Source organism: Carassius gibelio, chromosome B16 (assembly GCF_023724105.1).
Source record: "Carassius gibelio isolate Cgi1373 ecotype wild population from Czech Republic chromosome B16, carGib1.2-hapl.c, whole genome shotgun sequence".
Taxonomy (NCBI): Eukaryota; Metazoa; Chordata; class Actinopteri; order Cypriniformes; family Cyprinidae; genus Carassius; species Carassius gibelio.
Window position 1 is genome coordinate 22047753 of NC_068411.1, and position 17725 is coordinate 22065477.

The 17725-nt window shown below is 36.0% G+C and overlaps 2 protein-coding genes across 2 annotated transcripts; both read left to right on the top strand.

Moving 5' to 3' along the window:
* The first annotated feature begins 1583 nt into the window (after nt 1-1583).
* LOC127974482 (cannabinoid receptor 2) lies at nt 1584-5830 on the top strand. Its single transcript, XM_052577814.1, has 3 exons — nt 1584-1840; nt 3013-3115; nt 3778-5830. Exons 2-3 carry the CDS (start codon nt 3034-3036, stop codon nt 4839-4841), a joined length of 1146 nt encoding a protein of 381 aa, XP_052433774.1. The 5' UTR covers nt 1584-1840; nt 3013-3033; the 3' UTR covers nt 4842-5830.
* A 4222-nt stretch (nt 5831-10052) lies between these two features.
* LOC127975144 (akirin-1) lies at nt 10053-17222 on the top strand. Its single transcript, XM_052578966.1, has 5 exons — nt 10053-10434; nt 14788-14934; nt 16246-16380; nt 16560-16631; nt 16759-17222. Exons 1-5 carry the CDS (start codon nt 10230-10232, stop codon nt 16767-16769), a joined length of 570 nt encoding a protein of 189 aa, XP_052434926.1. The 5' UTR covers nt 10053-10229; the 3' UTR covers nt 16770-17222.
* Nucleotides 17223-17725: the final 503 nt, after the last annotated feature.

The window sequence follows — 17725 nt, forward strand, 5'->3', positions numbered from 1 at the left end:
TTTGACATATTTTAAGATAACGTTTTATTTGTGTTTTATTAAGACACAAAACTAGGTTTTTGAAGCATCGATTAAATGTTTTTTTAGGTCAACTACTACATTATCTAGACTTGAATTGTGATGTGCTGTAAAACAGCTGTGACATTAACACTGTTTAGAGAATGTTAATTGAAAAAATGAAAAAAATAAACTGTAACTAACTTCTAAAAACTTTTACTGTTCCTCATCTGTAGATTAAATAGGCCAGTTCCTGCTTATCCCTTAAGCAAACCTGTTGCATAATGTAGTGCTTGTTTGCCTGTTTAATCAAAATCCGTATTTGGGGACAGAAGTGCACGCCCTCTGCATGCAGCCTTGGTTAAGAGCTTTCCAGGGGAGCTTGGCCTAAGTTTGTGTCCTATGTTTGGAAACTAGGTTAGGTGGGAGGCTCTTGTCGGTCACACGCGATTGAGAAGAGGTCAAGTGACCAAATTTGACAGTGTTCTACATCTACATGTACACAAGAAGCAAAACATGCTTTTATGATTTTGTTACACCCAAAATAAAAAAATGTTGAAGTATTTACTATGCATATCTATATGTTAAAGAGCTATATATTATGCTATATGTCAATGTATTTATAGATGAATACATATATTATATGATAGATAGATAGATAGATAGACAGACAGACAGACAGACAGACAGACAGACAGACAGACAGACAGATAGATAGATAGATAGATAGATAGATAGATAGATAGATAGATAGATAGATAGATAGATAGATAGATAGATAGAAACTTTCTACACATTTTCAGACTTGAGCCAATTAGAAGAACTTCACAAGCGCCACCTGTTGTTTAAAAATAGCACTACAGTCAACATGTTACAGAGTTTGAGAAAATATAATTTTAAAGATATTACTAACATATATTACTGGATATCGATAACAGGAAGATATACATTTTTTCAGTATCTATGGATATTGTTGGGTTACACTCGCACCAGAATAAAGCATCAACATATGTATTTATTTATTGATTAGCCTACTGGGAGCTCAAAATAATACAGATAAAAACTCAAAAAGCCTTGTTTTTTGTTTGTTTTTTACAGCTCCTCACAAAAATCACTTCTCAGCCAAACCCTTTCAGAGAATAAGCAATTACAGGGATGAAAATGTATAAAAAAATTGGGGACAGCTGCAGTGAGAGGTAACCGATATTTCCCTCCACCATCTGCTCTCCATAACAAGAGTAAATTAGAGTGAAATAGGTCAGCAACAAGATGAGGAAGATGTGCTAAAGACAATTGTTTTACCAATTTTTTATACTAATGTCATCTTGTGGTGATGAGACGTTTACAGAGATTTTAAGAACACTGAGACACAATTGTGTCTGAGGTGGCATGGAGCTAATATGCTTTGAGATGTATATGTGGGAGAATAAAAACTTTTTTGTAAGGAAAGGATTAATAAAATGATGTGGACAGAGGGGAGAACACCATGAGGAAGTTGTGGTAAAGAGAAATATTTCAATATTTATTGGATGTCATCTTGTGGTTCCTCTTTGAGTGTGAGTTTTCATCTCAGAGAAAAAAACAGCTTTGGTACTTTCCATCTGTTGCTTTTCTGTCCCCAATAATGTGTCCTCGTTACTTCAGTCTCTAATCACCTGCATCCCTGCTCATTAAAAAACGAATACAGCACAGTTTGTGCTATAACAGTGTAATACTGAAATTTTGGTTCTCTCTTTCTCTCTGGATGGGGGAGTATGCTCTCCTACTGAAATCAGAGGCTTGAGATTTGTGAGAGACAGTATCTCCTAACAGCAGACAATTTTACCAACAGCAAAAAACGAAGGTAAGAACCAGTTCATTAATCAATATGTATACTATGCTAAAATCATGTGTGAACTGAAACAACTCCGGGTAGAATAATGAACAGCAGTTTTTTTCTTGCCATATTTGTAAGACATATAGTATAGTGTGTTATTAATTGTCAAGTATGTTATTATGAATTCTTGTATTTCACTTGTGAGTTTGAAAGAGCTTTAACCTGGGGAGATTTTTGTGAATCTTACACTCTATCGCATACAGTATGAATAAGTTTTCAGATAACAGCTTCTGAAAGCAATTTTTTTTTAACTGCCCTTGTTCAGTTGAAAACTACTGGCACTTTTTGTTCTATGACCCTCTTTGACCCTCAATTCGCCACCAAGGGTGAAAATGGTTAGGAGAAATACACGAGGAAGGAATATTGGGAGGAACCAAGACTCTTGAGGGGAAAGCCCTATTAGAGAAGTGGCTTTAAACAAAAAATAAACATATAAATTTCCTGACATTTTAACAACATTGAGACACACAGAGATAGCATGGACCTAATACACCTTGGATAGGCAGGAGGGTAAAAATAATGATATTAGTGCTTCTTGTAATGGAAATATTGTTGAAGAAGGGAACAATGAAAATGACCTCTGTGTAGTGAGCAGGCTGTTTAATTGAAACTAAATTGAGCAGTGTTTATTCTATACTATATAAAATAATGTGATACCTGGGCTTTGCTTGCAACACAATTACATTAAGAAAAAAAAATTCTAGTGGATACTAGTAGACATACAAACTATTTGTCAATCCTTCTCTTGTAATAATTTTGTGTCATCTTTTTCCCAGCAGGGGGCATTATCTTACGTTATCTAATCTATAGCCAGTTGTTTATATTAAAAAATGACTAGATTAGACCTGCGGGACAAACTGATTATTTCATATTAAAGATAACATCACCTCTCTTCCAAATCTAAGCCATGCAATCTGAAATGCAGCTGTATTTATAGAATGCATTAGCCTAATAAAAAGTTGCTTGGAGACATGTTTGACTTTAAATGAGTTTTGTGAGTGTGGTTTATCTCTCTTAATCATGTCATATTCAAAACTTCAGATTCAGATCTTTTTATTATTTTTTCTATTGGCAGTAGACACATGAATACATGTGTCTGTGTATGTGTGTTTTAACCATTTGTCATTTATTTTTAACAGTACATTTCTGTTCTTGTTAAAATGGAGACCAGAACGGCACAAAAACAAGAAGCTACCACTGCGCTTTATTTAAATGAAAGTGCACCAAACATTACAACCACAGGTATTATTTCTCAGAAAGATTTTCTGTGGCCTGTCTGTGACCATGACATGTCTTTTCAAAGATCTGTTGTGTTGATTGTACTAGTTTTCAAATGTAACCATAAATAAAATAAAAATAGCACTATACCTTGCAAAAGTCTAGTAAGATTTATTAAAAAACTAAACCAGTTATTTTATTCCACAAGAAAGCATTGATCAAAAGTGAAAGTAAAAACTATTTAAATAAAAAAAAAATTATAATATGCTGTTTCATCAAAGAATTCCAAAGCAAATGTATCAGTTAAAAAAAAAAAACAGTTAAGAAGTTTTCACTGATAAATGATAACTGTTTCCTTTCTCACTGGAGAAACGGCTGCTGAAAATTTAGCTCCATCACAAGAATAAATTACATTTTAAAATATATTAGAATAGTTATTTTAAATGTTAATAATATTTCTCAATATTATTACTTTTATTTACTGTACTTCTGATCGAATAAATGCAGCCTTTTTGAAAATGTATTTTTTAAAACACTAAAAACCATACCGACTCCAAGCTTTTGAATAGTACTTAATTTTTTTTTTATTAAAATATAAATTAAAACCATGAAAACATTTCAAATATTATTAGAAATTATATTAAAATGTGATTATTTTGAATCATTTTGAACCTGTACTGTTACAGATGCAAACTTGTGCAACAGCCTCCAGTGTTACATGGTCCTGACCCCACCAGAGAAGAAAGCTATTGGCACAATCTGTTTGCTAGCCGGCCCTATGACGTTCCTGGAGAACGTTTTGGTCCTGTTGATCATTGCAAGCTCTGCCACTCTGCGCAGACGGCCATCGTACCTGTTCATCAGCAGCTTGGCACTGGCCGACACCTTTGCCAGCTGTTTCTTCACCATCAGTTTTCTAGATTTCCATCTTTATAGTCAGAACGACGGCCCTAATATCTATCTGTTCAAGCTGGGTGGTGTCACAATGGCGTTCACAGGCTCTGTGGGAAGCCTGTTGCTGACAGCGCTGGACCGTTATCTCTGCATCTACCAGGCTTCCAATTACAAGGTGCTACTGACACACGCTAAAGCCAAGCTGGCTATTGTATTATTATGGTGTGTCACAATTATAATTTCATTTCTTCCTCTGATGGGTTGGAGGTGCACCACCAAGTTTGATCCTCCTTGCTCCTATCTCTTCCCTTATGTGGATCGTCACTACCTGGCCTTGTGGACGGGCCTACAATTTGTGGTGCTCTTTCTTATCATAGTGGCTTACGTTCTCATCCTGTGGAAAGCAAATCGCCATGAAACAGCTATGGGTGGACCAAAGTTGGGGAGGCCCACCGTGAAAGGACAGGCACGAATGCGAATAGACATTCAGCTCGCACGTACCTTCAGTCTGATCCTCCTAATCCTTGCTGTTTGTTGGCTGCCTGTCCTGTCCTTTATGATGGTGGATGTCACAGTGACCCTTACGAACAAACAACAGCGAATGTTCGCTTTCTGTAGCACGCTCTGTCTAGTTAACTCGTGCGTAAACCCGCTTCTATACGCTCTACGCTGCAAAGAGCTGAGAGGAGAAGCGTTCGCATTGTTAGCATGTTGCAAAGCATGCAGGGAACGTACTTTGGCAAACATTCTGGGCCAACGAAATGAAAATGGTTCTGGCATTAGCAAAAAGAGCAAAGATCAGGCTGTTAGTGAGAGTAACCCAGATACTATTTCTGAAAGCGTAGACAAGCAGTAAAACAGCATATAAATATTATTTAAAGTCCAATTCATATTAGCGGACCAGTGGCACTTAAGAGGTTAATGATTCACCAACTTTTAATCCATTTGAAGTACATCACAAAATGTAGTTCTTCAGGATTAGATTTTAGGTTAGCATTCATTGTATTAATACTGTAGAATGCAGAACATGTTGTTTTATCATAAGAATACAGGCTATAAAATAAACAGCATTAAAAATGTGGGAAATATATAAAATGAAGAAGGTTTGCATACTAACAAGAACTTAAGAACTTTAACACATTGAATTGTACTGCTTGAATTTACTCATTATAAATAGTATTTTGTATGTATTTAGAAGGAGAAACAAGGATAATTTATCATACACTTTAAGAAAGGCATTAGCTATTAGCTATTATTTTGTAAAGAGGATGTGCCAAAAACGCTTTGAAAGTGTATTTTAAAAGTGTCTAAAATATTTTGTTTTTTTAGGAACATACAATAGGTCTATTGTGAATAGGTGGCTATGTGACCAGCTGTCCATGTAAAATGCTGTTTCTCTAAGCACCTTTCTGCAGTGAAATAAAACCTGTTAACAGAACAACTGACTCAACTGCTACATTTTGACCCAAGCTTAAAAGACGCCAAAACATATATAGATTACACTGTGAAAATTGATGACTGTTACACTGTTTTGCTTCACCTTTTCAATAGATTGTACATTAAGCTGTACCTTTACTACATTATTAAGAGTAATTGTTATGATACAGTAAGTATATGTTGGAAAAACCGCTATAAATGCAAAGTGCTATTTAACTGATGTTATATTAACTTCTTATCTTGTATTAATTTTAATTTGAAGATAAGTTTTAATGCATTATTGTATGTTAAACCGAGTACTATATAAAATGCTGTATGTCATAACTATAAAAGTACTGCTACATTGTTTAAGAAATGCATACTTAAACTTTTATTGTCATCAATAAAAACACATTTTCTGGATATCAACCTTCAGTTTCTTTAAATAGCTTTGTTTGAGGAGCGCTATATTGTTTTAGACTCATTTATGAAAACTGCATTAATATATATATATATATATATATATATATATATATATGTGTGTATATATATATATATATGTGTGTATATATATGTGTATATATGTGTATATATATATGTGTATATATGTATATGTATATATATGTGTATATATGTATATGTATATATATATATGTATGTATTAGGGGTGTAACGGTTCACAAAATTCACGGTTCGGTTCGATACGATACACTGATGTCACGGTTCGGTTCGGTTCGGTTCGGTTCGATACGTTTTAGATACAGCAAAATGTAAAAACATCTCAACTTTTCAGAATGCCGCAAGCGCACCGCGGGTCATGTGACAAGAACCAACCAATCAGCTTCATCCTTTCCCGTAACAACGTTGAGAGCTCAGCCAAGATGAAGGATCAGCTGATCATAGTTGTATATGGATTGCAATTTTGAAATAAATTTAGTAGCAGAGCTACTGCAAGCGATTTTTAGAGCTTGCAAATCCATTTATCCTTCGCTGAAATTTCCGCGTCTCATGGAGAGAGCACGTCATTGTTGCTTAGCAAAGACAGACGCCTCATGAGCGCTTCTGCCCGAGCGCTTTGGAAAGGAGGAGAAAGACATACCGTTGTTTTTTTATCCACCACTCTCTTGCCATCAACATTATAGCTTAAAGGGAATCCAAATTGCACCCAAACACCAGACCTGTTGGTTATTGGAGGATCTTCTCATTTCTAGTCTGTTAAACGCATTGGCTATTTTGCAACGAGCCTTCAGCGCGTACTGAGTGAGCGAGCGCCTGCTGAGTAGCCTAACATAAACATATAAGATGGTGTTTTTTTCTTCTTCGGGAGTGTCAGGGGCGTTGCCTGTTACGTTGTTTGGGTTATTGGGCTACCTTGTTGAACGCATATCATTATATTTCTCTCTCTCTCTCTTTTTTTTTTTTTTTTCAAATATAATTAAATACTCCAACGAACCGTTCGGTATACATAATGCGTACCGCGTACCGAACCGAAAGCGTCGTACCGAACGGTTCAATACGAATACGCGTATCGTTACACCCCTAGTATGTATGTATATGTATATATATATATATGTATATGTATGTGTGTGTGTGTGTGTGTGTCTCAATTAGGCCTACATTGTTTTGAATTTTATATTATTTTCATTGGATCGGGTCAAAATTGGTATATGATAGTCAGTGGTGGACAGTAACGGAGTAGCTTTACTTCGTTACTGTACTTAAGTACATTTTTCAAGTATCTGTACTTTACTGGAGTAGTTTTATTTTGAGCAACTTTTACTTTTACTTCACTACATTCCAAAGCATAAAATCGTACTTTTTACTTCACTACATTTCATAAAACATATCGTTACTCCCTATATATCACGTGCTCCGACACGGAGAAGCGGTGTCTGATTCATCATGAACGAACTGAGTCTTTTCAAAATAAACTTTTAAATCGGAACGCGAATTAAACCAAACAATTCGTTTACGAATTCGAATGTTCCGATTGCATGTTCTGATTCAAATGAACCGTTTAGTGCGAGACAAGTCCCCAGAAGTAAGAACCGGGGGATCTTGTGAGCGCGCGTGCGTCTGACGTTGCTAAAAGTAAGTTATTAATGTCGAAATTTTGGATTAATTATTGTAACTGAAAATCATATTTAGGTCAAAACTGTCAGTTGTTTGGGAACTAAATCCGTTGTAAAGAGTGATCTATTTAAGCCCACTGAAATGCTCGAGTGCAGACGATGCAGACACATCAATTTTAGGTAAAAAAACAACAACAAAAAAGAAAAACCATAAAATAACACAGATTAAATACAATAACTCATACACGTTTAAATTCACCGCTGCTTTGTTAACAGTTTAATTAAAATGTCCAATGTGACGTCTGTTTTTATATTGTTTATCGACACTAACGTTATACATATGTATATTGTATGGATTAACTAGACGAGTAGACAGACATGAATGTTCATCGTACTGAAGATAAGTAAATATTGTTAGCTGATGCTAACTGTCTAGCTAACAAGCTTGTTGGTGCTAAGTTGATGTAATTTTTATAAATAATGTCCAAATATTTTTATCTTTATTTAAATTTTCTTTATTATTTTTTTCCTTAAAATGTTCTTCCTAACTTCAGGCCTTGTTATCATGTCATATATACAGTACAGACCAAAAGTTTGGACACACCTTCTCATTCAAAGAGTTTTCTTTATTTTCATGACTATGAAAATTGTAGATTCACACTGAAGGCATCAAAACTATGAATTAACACATGTGGAATTATATATGGAATTATATACATAACAAAAAAAGTGTGAAACAACTGAAAATATGTCATATTGTAGGTTCTTCAAAGTAGCCACCTTTTGCTTTGATTACTGCTTTGCACACTCTTGGCATTCTCTTGATGAGCTTCAAGAGGTAGTCACCTGAAATGGTCTTCCAACAGTCTTGAAGGAGTTCCCCGACAGATGCTAAGCACTTGTTGGCCCTTTTGCCTTCTGTCCTGGTCCAGCTCACCACTAAACCATCTCGATTGGGTTCAGGTCCAGTGACTGAGGAGGCCAGGTCATATGGCGCAGCACCCCATCATTCTCCTTCTTGCTCAAATAGCCCTTGATGCCTTCAGTCTGACTCTACAATTTTCATAGTCATGAAAATAAAGAAAACTCTTTGAATGAGAAGGTGTGTCCAAACTTTTGGTCTTTACTGTAACTTTGATGTTCTGTAAAACCACAAACTTTAAAATACTTTGTTCTTACTGGTGAAAATCAGATGGTCATCTCTGTTTTCTCTCAGGGACATCACAGTGTAAGCTTCACAGTTAACATCACTCTCATCAACGTAGTCCATATCAACAACAAAAATATATCTTGACTCCATATAGTGGTTATTTTGAAAAAATCCAAGGTATTTTAAACAGTAGGATTATAAAAATGTGCTAATATAAAATTAAATTAAGTAGCCTATATAAAATTGCAAACATCTATCTTGCAGTACTTTTTTACTTAAGTACATAAAAAATTGAGTACTTTTGTACTTTCACTTGAGTAAAATTGAAAAAGGAGTACTTTTACTTTTACTGGAGTAATATTTTACCATATGTATCTGTACTTTTACTCAAGTACTTGATTTGTGTACTTCGTCCACCACTGATGATAGTGTTTGATAAACTGTGTGTCGCTGACATGTAGGTGGTGAAGAGACAGAAAATGAATGATTCTTTGTGAGTTGAAAGACTGCTTTGAAAGCTCACACAAATAGATACCAAATTGCAAATCCTTCAGAAAAATGGCCATTGGCCAAAAAAAAAAAAAAAAAAAAAAAAAAAAAAAAATTGCGCTCAATAAATGTTGATCTGCGTCATATGACTGTAAGGGACCAATCAGGATTAAGCTGCTGGAGGAGTGGGCATCTGAGATCAAAGCTTCTCAAATTATAGGTTTTGTTTCTAAGAGTTATGAAATACTGATCTACAAGGAGTTTAGGTAAATTCAAATAGTTCAGTTTGCATGTAAAGATAATGTATTAATTAGGATTTTTTTAAAGCTAATATTATATAATGCTTATTATACGTATTAATACAAAAGGTTACATTTTTCATTGATAATGTATTTATATGATTTGTTTAGCTATTTAATAGATACACATAAGATAGATAATTATCGTATATGGAAACTTGATGTTAATATTATAGTAACAATGTTATAATGTTAATTTATAGTAAATGTATTGTATATTCAAATAGCCTGCACATCAACTTCGGCGCAATAGGCCCGTTTATACAGGAAAAGTGAAACAATGGCAAGCATAAACCTGAGTAAGTATAACTATCACTTTCATTATTTATAATCGTTTTGATTTGATTTGGACCAACACATCACTGGAAGCAATGTTAAAAAGAGGGCATCAGTATAGACCTGTAATCACAGGTTGGGACGATTATTATTTCAGTATATTTACTAATAAATTAAACTTTTTTTATCATATGTCTTATATTTATGCACTATGTTTTGCATCGAGTGTATATATTTTTTGCTTAGTTACGAATTCAATATAATTTAATGTCACTGGGGAAAAAAACAACCTGTTTATAATATGAACCCCCCCTCTTCGCGAATGGTACTGTCCACGGCTACGCCGTTTTAGCATTTTTGCTACAAATCAGACACTTGGTGTTTAAACCGGTGTGCGATCGGAGGGGAGTCACCAAGATCCTGCGAAGCTCAATAAAAACCCCATAAAAGTCGATTTAGAAAGAGAATTCGACGTGTTTTAATTTTGAAAAGGTGTTGTTTTACCTTTGGTTTTGTTTTAGTGTCTGATTAATTCAGCAATCATGGCTTGTGGCGCGACGTTGAAACGATCGATGGAGTTTGAGGCCCTTCTCAGCCCGCAGTCACCCAAGCGGAGGAGGTGCAATCCTCTACCGGGGACTCCGACTACTCCTTCCCCGCAGAGGTGCAGTCTTCGCCCGTCAACAGAGAGCCCGGCACACTCGATGTCGCCCCAGTCTATGGGTGGAGAACACAGGCTAACTCCAGGTGAGATGAATGCTTGATTCTCGCCATTTAACGTCGGTTTGTTTGAAGTGGAGGAGGGGAATGGGTGGCTGTTTAATCTCAGCTAACCAGCTAACATTTGAATTTCGACAGTCCGTTAATTGAATTCCCCTTTACGCTGTTTTGCGTAATGATTTGAATGTGTTATTATGTTTCTTGGTGGACTGTATAGTAGTGGGCTTGGGCTGTAACGTTAGTTAGTTAATTCCTTTGGATGAATCGCTGTTTTGAGCTCTGCTAACTAGACTGAAAGCGGCCGCAGAGCTCAAATTAACTCCCATGGTTAAGTGTGAACACACGCATACACAGTCATCGACCATTACTACCGAACAATACACATGACAAAGTCTTTCTACAAACGCCTAGCTTTGGCCTGGTAACGTTCATCTCTGTGTTCAGCCAGTTAGTTTATCAACTGGATTGAACCAGCATGTCCAAACAAAGAAAGGTGGGTATGTGCGCGAGGGTGCAGTAGCATTATTTCATTTTGATCGAACAGTGTTGTTTAACAAAAAAACGTAAGTGTTAATCGTATGTGTGTAAAATAAGCTAGGCAAAATATGCCAACTAATAAGTTAATTTAACATTGGTTATTTAACGTCGTGTGTTTTTCTTATTATAGCCTGTAATAAGAAAAAATTGTGGACCCTTGATGAACCGGCCCAAATGCTTCTGGTTGGCGCTTCTAAAACGGTCACAGCTTTTATCGCGTTTAAAAAGACGCCATAATTAGTCCCCTTGGAAATATAAGGTTCTGTCTGCGTTCTGAGCAGTTTTGAGATATTGAGCTTCAAAGTTTTTGTGTTTTGGACTCCCATTCCATTAGCGATTGTTCCAGCATGTTGGAGGAAATATTTGCTAAAGGAATTAAAATACTTTGAGCCAAACATGATAAAAACTAATTACTTGTGATTCAGATTTAAGGCCTGTTCATACCAAAACAAATTTGGTGAGATTAAATCTGTTTGAGCACACACATTTACATGTCATCAAATCCATTTTTATTAAAAGAGAGGACTATTGAATTATTTTCCCTCAAAATGCAAAGAAAACTGGCCAACCAATAAGATATTATCTTTTTTTGTTTGTTACATGACCAGAGCAGAACTATAGGTGCATTAACACCATGTCTTGATTTTGACTTCTTAAATGAAAATCGTTGACGTATTTGTAGAACTCGTGATTATGAGAATTACTATTTTCTGGGAGCTCTGATCACTTTTACCAAACCGCTGCAGATTCATTTGTGAACTGATTGTGGCATTAATAGGGTTTCTATAGAGAAACAGTTCTGATTCCAAGGAATAAACTGCTCGGAGTAGAATGTCAGAATGTCGATTGACTTAAAATTCACAGCAGACAAAAATAATCTTTTACATGGTTACTATAATCTTTTACCATTAGCTCACAAGAAATTATTTTTATTCAGTTTTGTTTTCATTGTGTGATTTGTGACACAATTGTTAAATTAGTAGTTGTTTTTACAAAGTTCGGTGACATGCATCATAGTGTGAGTTTTGTAGGATTTCTATTCAGGTGCCATTTAGAGTATTCATTTTATGCCAGTGCAATTGCTTTGGTGCCCTAGTGGGGATAGAATCTTGCATGACACTGGCTAGACAAACATTGTGAAACATTTTATAGCGCTTATTCTTTGTTCTCAAGTCTGCCCATCAGTGCCTGATTGAAATGGCAAAGAATGTAACTGCCCTTAGAGCCCACTTTGGTGTTTGATAGTCTTGCCTTTGTGAAACCAAATGCCCCCTGTTGTTTTCATAGAACCAACCTCACTAACATCCTCATTTAGGTTTAGATCTCTAGATGGGCAAATTTGAATCGTATCCATTTATGTCCTCAATCTGTTGCTTGCAGGTTTTCTCTTATGGGCCAGTGTCTTGATATTTCAAGCCATGTCTGGGTTGCTTTCTTCATCCTGTTTGAGCTGTTCTAACATTCAAATACAAGCCTTTTGCTTACTTATAACTAACGTAATTGTCTGCAACATGCCGAATCTCGAACAAAGCGATCCAAGCTCTATGCAGCAACACACCCAGGGCTTGAACCCCTTAGCTTGAGTACACTTCCTGCTGGTTTGGGGTTTTTAAATTCCTCCTCAAAGCCCTCGGCAGTGTAGTGAATAAGACGCCTCAACTCTACACCCACTTGCGCTCCCCTCCCCCCAGTCCAGTTCATCCCACACCTCCATTGTGGTCGTATTATCCCTGTTCTGTGCTTTTGGGCCTTGAATCGCTCCCCATCCTTTCTCAGGAAGCCACTGTGATTGATTGCTTGGTTTGACCATATAAGGTTACAGTTGCTAAGTAACCTGTTGGACCTGGTCTCAACATTTGGCAGCATTTGATATAGGCAGAGGGGCTCACCTGTCATTCAAGGGGGCTGGCTTTTGCATCTTTCTGTAACCATATGTAAATGGATTTTTGCATAATCTAAAAACTTGAAATAGTTTGTACACAAGTGAAATTGATCTCTTTCTCATTCTAATGGGATTCAAAACCTGTTAGACTTTGTACTGCAATGGGGTTGCAACTAATGATTTTTTGATAATTGATTGATTAATCTCTATTGCACTCGGTCTGTTTGACGCACATGGACGCCTGGTGCTCATTTACTAAAGTTTAACAGAGACTTAAAGGGATAGTTCACCCAAAAATTTAAATTGTCAATTAATTACTCTCCTTAATTTTGTTCCAAACCTATAAGACCTTCATTCACCTTCGAAACACAAATTTCCGAGAGCTTTACCATAATTTGTAACCAAGCTGTAAGACGTGCACACGCATGAATCATGGTACTCTTGATAATGGGTGAAGACTGACTTGGAGGAGAATTGTTGAATAAAGTTGTTTTCAACAGTTACGTTGCTGTCTGTGGATGACGGAATGAACATTTTTGGATGAACTCTCCCTATAAGTGAGAGTCAAGTCTTTCCTTCTAGTATTTCTGGATAAGGATACAATTGTAAAATTTAAGTTATGTGCTGAGGAATGCAATAAAATGATAATCAGTTTTGTTGTTGACCATTTTCATTATTGATTTTTTTTTATTTTTATTAGTTGTAGCAAAACAACACTGGATGCCACTCACCCCCAAAAAGCTGAGATGTTTTTCTAGATAACCTCTCTTGTGTTTCACAGAAGGGAGTCATACAGATTCGGAATGACAATTTTCATTTTTGGGTGAGCATTCTATTTAGTCTTATTTTGTATGTTTTAGACTAAAACCATTCAGTCTACATTAGCAATGCTGTTGTCAACAAGTAGCACCTCTATTGTGAGGAAGAACCCTAATTATAAGATTATCTACACTTCATTAGTCAGTCTTTTGCTTCTAAAATACTCCTTTCTAGAGTGAACGCTAGTTGCGCTTAGCACCCATAACACCCCTGTACTGGGAACGCAAATCCTTCCTGTGTTTAAACAAATAAAAACCTATCAGATGAGAGCGACATTGTAAACACAGGAAGTCTCTTCTGCAGTGTTGTGCTTTGTTAGGTTGTAGCCACACTGCTTGCTTTGCTGGAATGCATTATCATCAAGCTAGAGAAGCTGGCACCCTTGAGTTTCCCCTGTTTTCATCTAGTTGAAGGCCGATGCTAATAGGAGAAACTCTGTGCTCTGTGCCCAAGATAAGTGATGCAAGTGTCCTCTGATAAAAGTCTACCCATGAAGCTCTAAATGACCTACATTCAGGAAGTAAAGAAACTCGCCCACCAAATACACTCCTTTGTGATCAATTAAGATGACCAGAGAAGAAAATATTAAAGTTTTACTTATGGAAGTCGTGGTTGTTTTAAAATACTCCGTTTTGAGTCTTCCACTGGTGTTGAAGGTTAAGACCGAGGACTAAACAACCCAGTTTTTCTAGGAAGAGACTCAGGATGTCCCCGGTTGCATTGCTCCCCTCCGCATTGCAGTCTGTCACCCAGATTCAGTTTCCAGAAATAAGCCTGGCCCACCACAAAGCCGAACGGAACTAACCTTAATCCCTTTTTCCCTAATATTTGATTGTTAGTGATGATGTCAGTGTACCAATGTGGCCGATTGTAAAACTGAAGTGAAACTTATTTCTTCATGCCTTATTTTCGTCATGGGACATGTTCTGAAAGCAGGATATCCTCTCTACATTGTATGTGCATGAAAAAGTAATACCAGTGATGACTGTTGTTCTTCACCACAGATGATTAAACGCAAGGAAGTTTATTCCTTGGAAAAGATGGTATTCCAAAAATACTTGGAGGAAATAACTTTCTTTTTTCTTTCATCGCTCTCAGTTAGCCTTGTTAACTCTCGATTATCTTATCTTTGACCCTCACAGAGCAGATCTTCCAGAACATTCGTCAGGAGTACAGCCGCTATCAGAGGCGACGGCAGTTGGAAGGGGCCTTCAACCAGACTGAGCCCTGCAGCTCCACTGATATCCAGAGCTCCAGTCCTGCCCTCACCTCCCCCAGCTCTCCCACAGGTCAGTCCACTCAAAACATAATGTCCAGTGGTTGCAACCTTGTTTTTGAAGCCCTCCCACCCCCAACACTGCACATTTAGAATTTCTCCTTTGTCTGACACAACCATGAAACAAAGGAGCTGATGACTGGATCAGGTTTGTTTGATTAAAGGCAAAATGTGCATTGTTAGAGGGCTCCCCGACATGATTAAAACCATTGCATTAGGGTGCTTAAACTATTTATCAGCCATTATCTTTATACCAGGGGTGCCTAGTTTTGTTCCTGGAGATCTGTAGTTCAGTTCCTATCCTACACCTGTTAATAGTTATTAGGGATGCACTGATCCAATACTCAGAATTTGAGACTTTTGTGTTCTGAAAAAAATTGTATCTTGGCATCCCTAATAGTTATGTTTCTGAATGTTTTAATTGGCTGGCTCATGCATTTGTTTTGGGTTGTAGCTGCACTTCGCAGAAAGGTGTAGTGTGCAGTGTGACGATAAAGTGTGCAGAGTTTGTTGCTAGTATGAATGCTGATTTTCACAGGTTTGTGATTCTAGTTTGAATATGCAGAAATGCAAAAGAGATGTGAGTTATGGCATAATCCGGTTGTTATAGATTGTGAGGCATAAACTGATCTTTTTCAAACAGTTTCACCATTTAAAAAAATAGTCTCTCTGTTGCAAACATTTTGTCATGAGGGTGAGAAACAACCCATGATGACTTGCAGTACATAAGTAAAACAGTGAAATGCTGTTTATTTACTTACTACAGCTGTGAGCACTTTAAAATCTAACCTTCAGAAATGTACATTCTCTACTCATGATTATGTAAATGGTAATTTTCAGTTGTAAAAATTGATGCATGCACATTTGTAGAACTTGGCTGAAGTGATCCTATATTTGTAAAAAAAATTATGAATTTTTTATATAGCAAGGATGCATTAAATGTGGTCTTTGCTGTCACTTTTTATAATTTGTTACAAAATATTTTTTTAAATAAATGCTGTTCTTTCTATTTTAACAGTGACCACAAAAATATTACATCAAATTGTTTAACATTTAATCTTAAGAAATGTTACTTGAACAACAAACCAGAATATTAGTGTTTTCTATACATTCAGCTTTCCCATCACAGGAATAAATTACATATAAAGTTATTTTCAATTGTAATTTTTCGTAGTATTACTGTTACAGTATTTTGAGTACTGCCATGGTGAGCATAAGAGTTTTTACTAAGATGTAAATCTTTTGAACGGTAGTGTAGATATTTTGTCATTTTGAAAATAGTGACATGGTGGATTTTAAGATCTGTCTGTCTGTATGTTTTTAGGTGCCTCATCAATGAAGAAGGATCAGCCACTGTTTACGCTGAGGCAGGTTGGCTATTTGTGCGAGCGCCTTATCAAAGATCATGAGGAAAAGATGCGCGAAGAGTACGAACAGATACTGAACACAAAGCTTGCAGGTACAACATTGCAGATTCCACAGTTGTGTATTAGCTTTGAGTTCATGCCTTTCTCAAAAGTGAGGAAAAACATGTTAATTTTTCATTAATCATTCATTCTCAGGTTTTCTGGTTTATCAGTTTATGACTGAATTGTGGTGTTAACGTGCTGTTTTTCTTATTTTTTTTTTTACCTCAAGAACAATACGAGTCCTTTGTGAAATTCACACAGGATCAGATTATGCGAAGATATGGTGCCAGGCCTGCAAGCTGTAAGTATATTAAGTTCCTCTTTTAGCAATCCATTAACATTTTCTCATGTTTGTTTTCAGTATAACAACTCTGTTTCACTGATTTCAGTTGTCCAAATTCTGATCATTGTCTTCTCTTTATTTTCAGATGTGTCTTGAAGAACATTATAGATGGTACTAGCCAGCCCTCACCAGTTGGTTGCTGTAGAACCAGCTCCCTTCGTTTCACTTGAAATTTTCTTATACCTTTTTTTTTTTTTTTCTCCCCCATTTAAAATGCTTGGGGGCCATTGTCTATAAACATTTAACTCAATTTTTTTTTTTTTTTGCTGAACTGTTACTAACGTCTCAACACCAAACATGCATATCTAGATGCATTCTAAGGAAGTTTAATCTCTTCAAGAATTTGTGGGAAAAGATGTCAAACTACCGCTGTAAAAAGCTTGGCTGTTGCGATCATTTGTGTATAATGTAATGTGACTGACCTGCAGCAGATATACCAGACTCTTCCTCTATCCTTCAGGCTCTCTCTTTTTATTTCATTTTTTTTTTTAACTCTCCAATTTTTATTTTTTATTTTTTTTGGACAAATAAAAGATCTGTGATAAGTCAGGAATTGTATTGATTCGGTTTCTTGTAAATATGGTGTAATATGTTGTATAGGTTTGTGTTCGTTTGAATGTCTATTTTAAATTTGGTTCAAAACAACAATTGGATATTCTGTCGTCATATAATGTTGTTCCAAACATCTGACTTTTATCTGTGGAACACAAAAAGGAAGTTTCAAAGAATATCTTGTTTGGTATTTTCTATGTATTTAATAATGGTGCACTGAAGTTGTTAAACTTCAAAAAACAATTATTTAACCTAGTTGTTTTTAACTGAAATTTAAGAAATTAGTTGTGAATTTATAAAAAATGTTTTGTCTGTTTTGTACAAGAAACTTGACTATTAATTGTAGTGGCAATGGCGACCTCTAATGGTCAGAAGGTGTTCCACCATTCGCTGCATCTTGTCTTTTCAAAAACTTTACTTGGTACAGACTTGTATTCATGGTTTGTTGTCGTTGGAATATATTGGTTTTATCGTGAAGTTTGGAAAAAGTGCTTAAAATA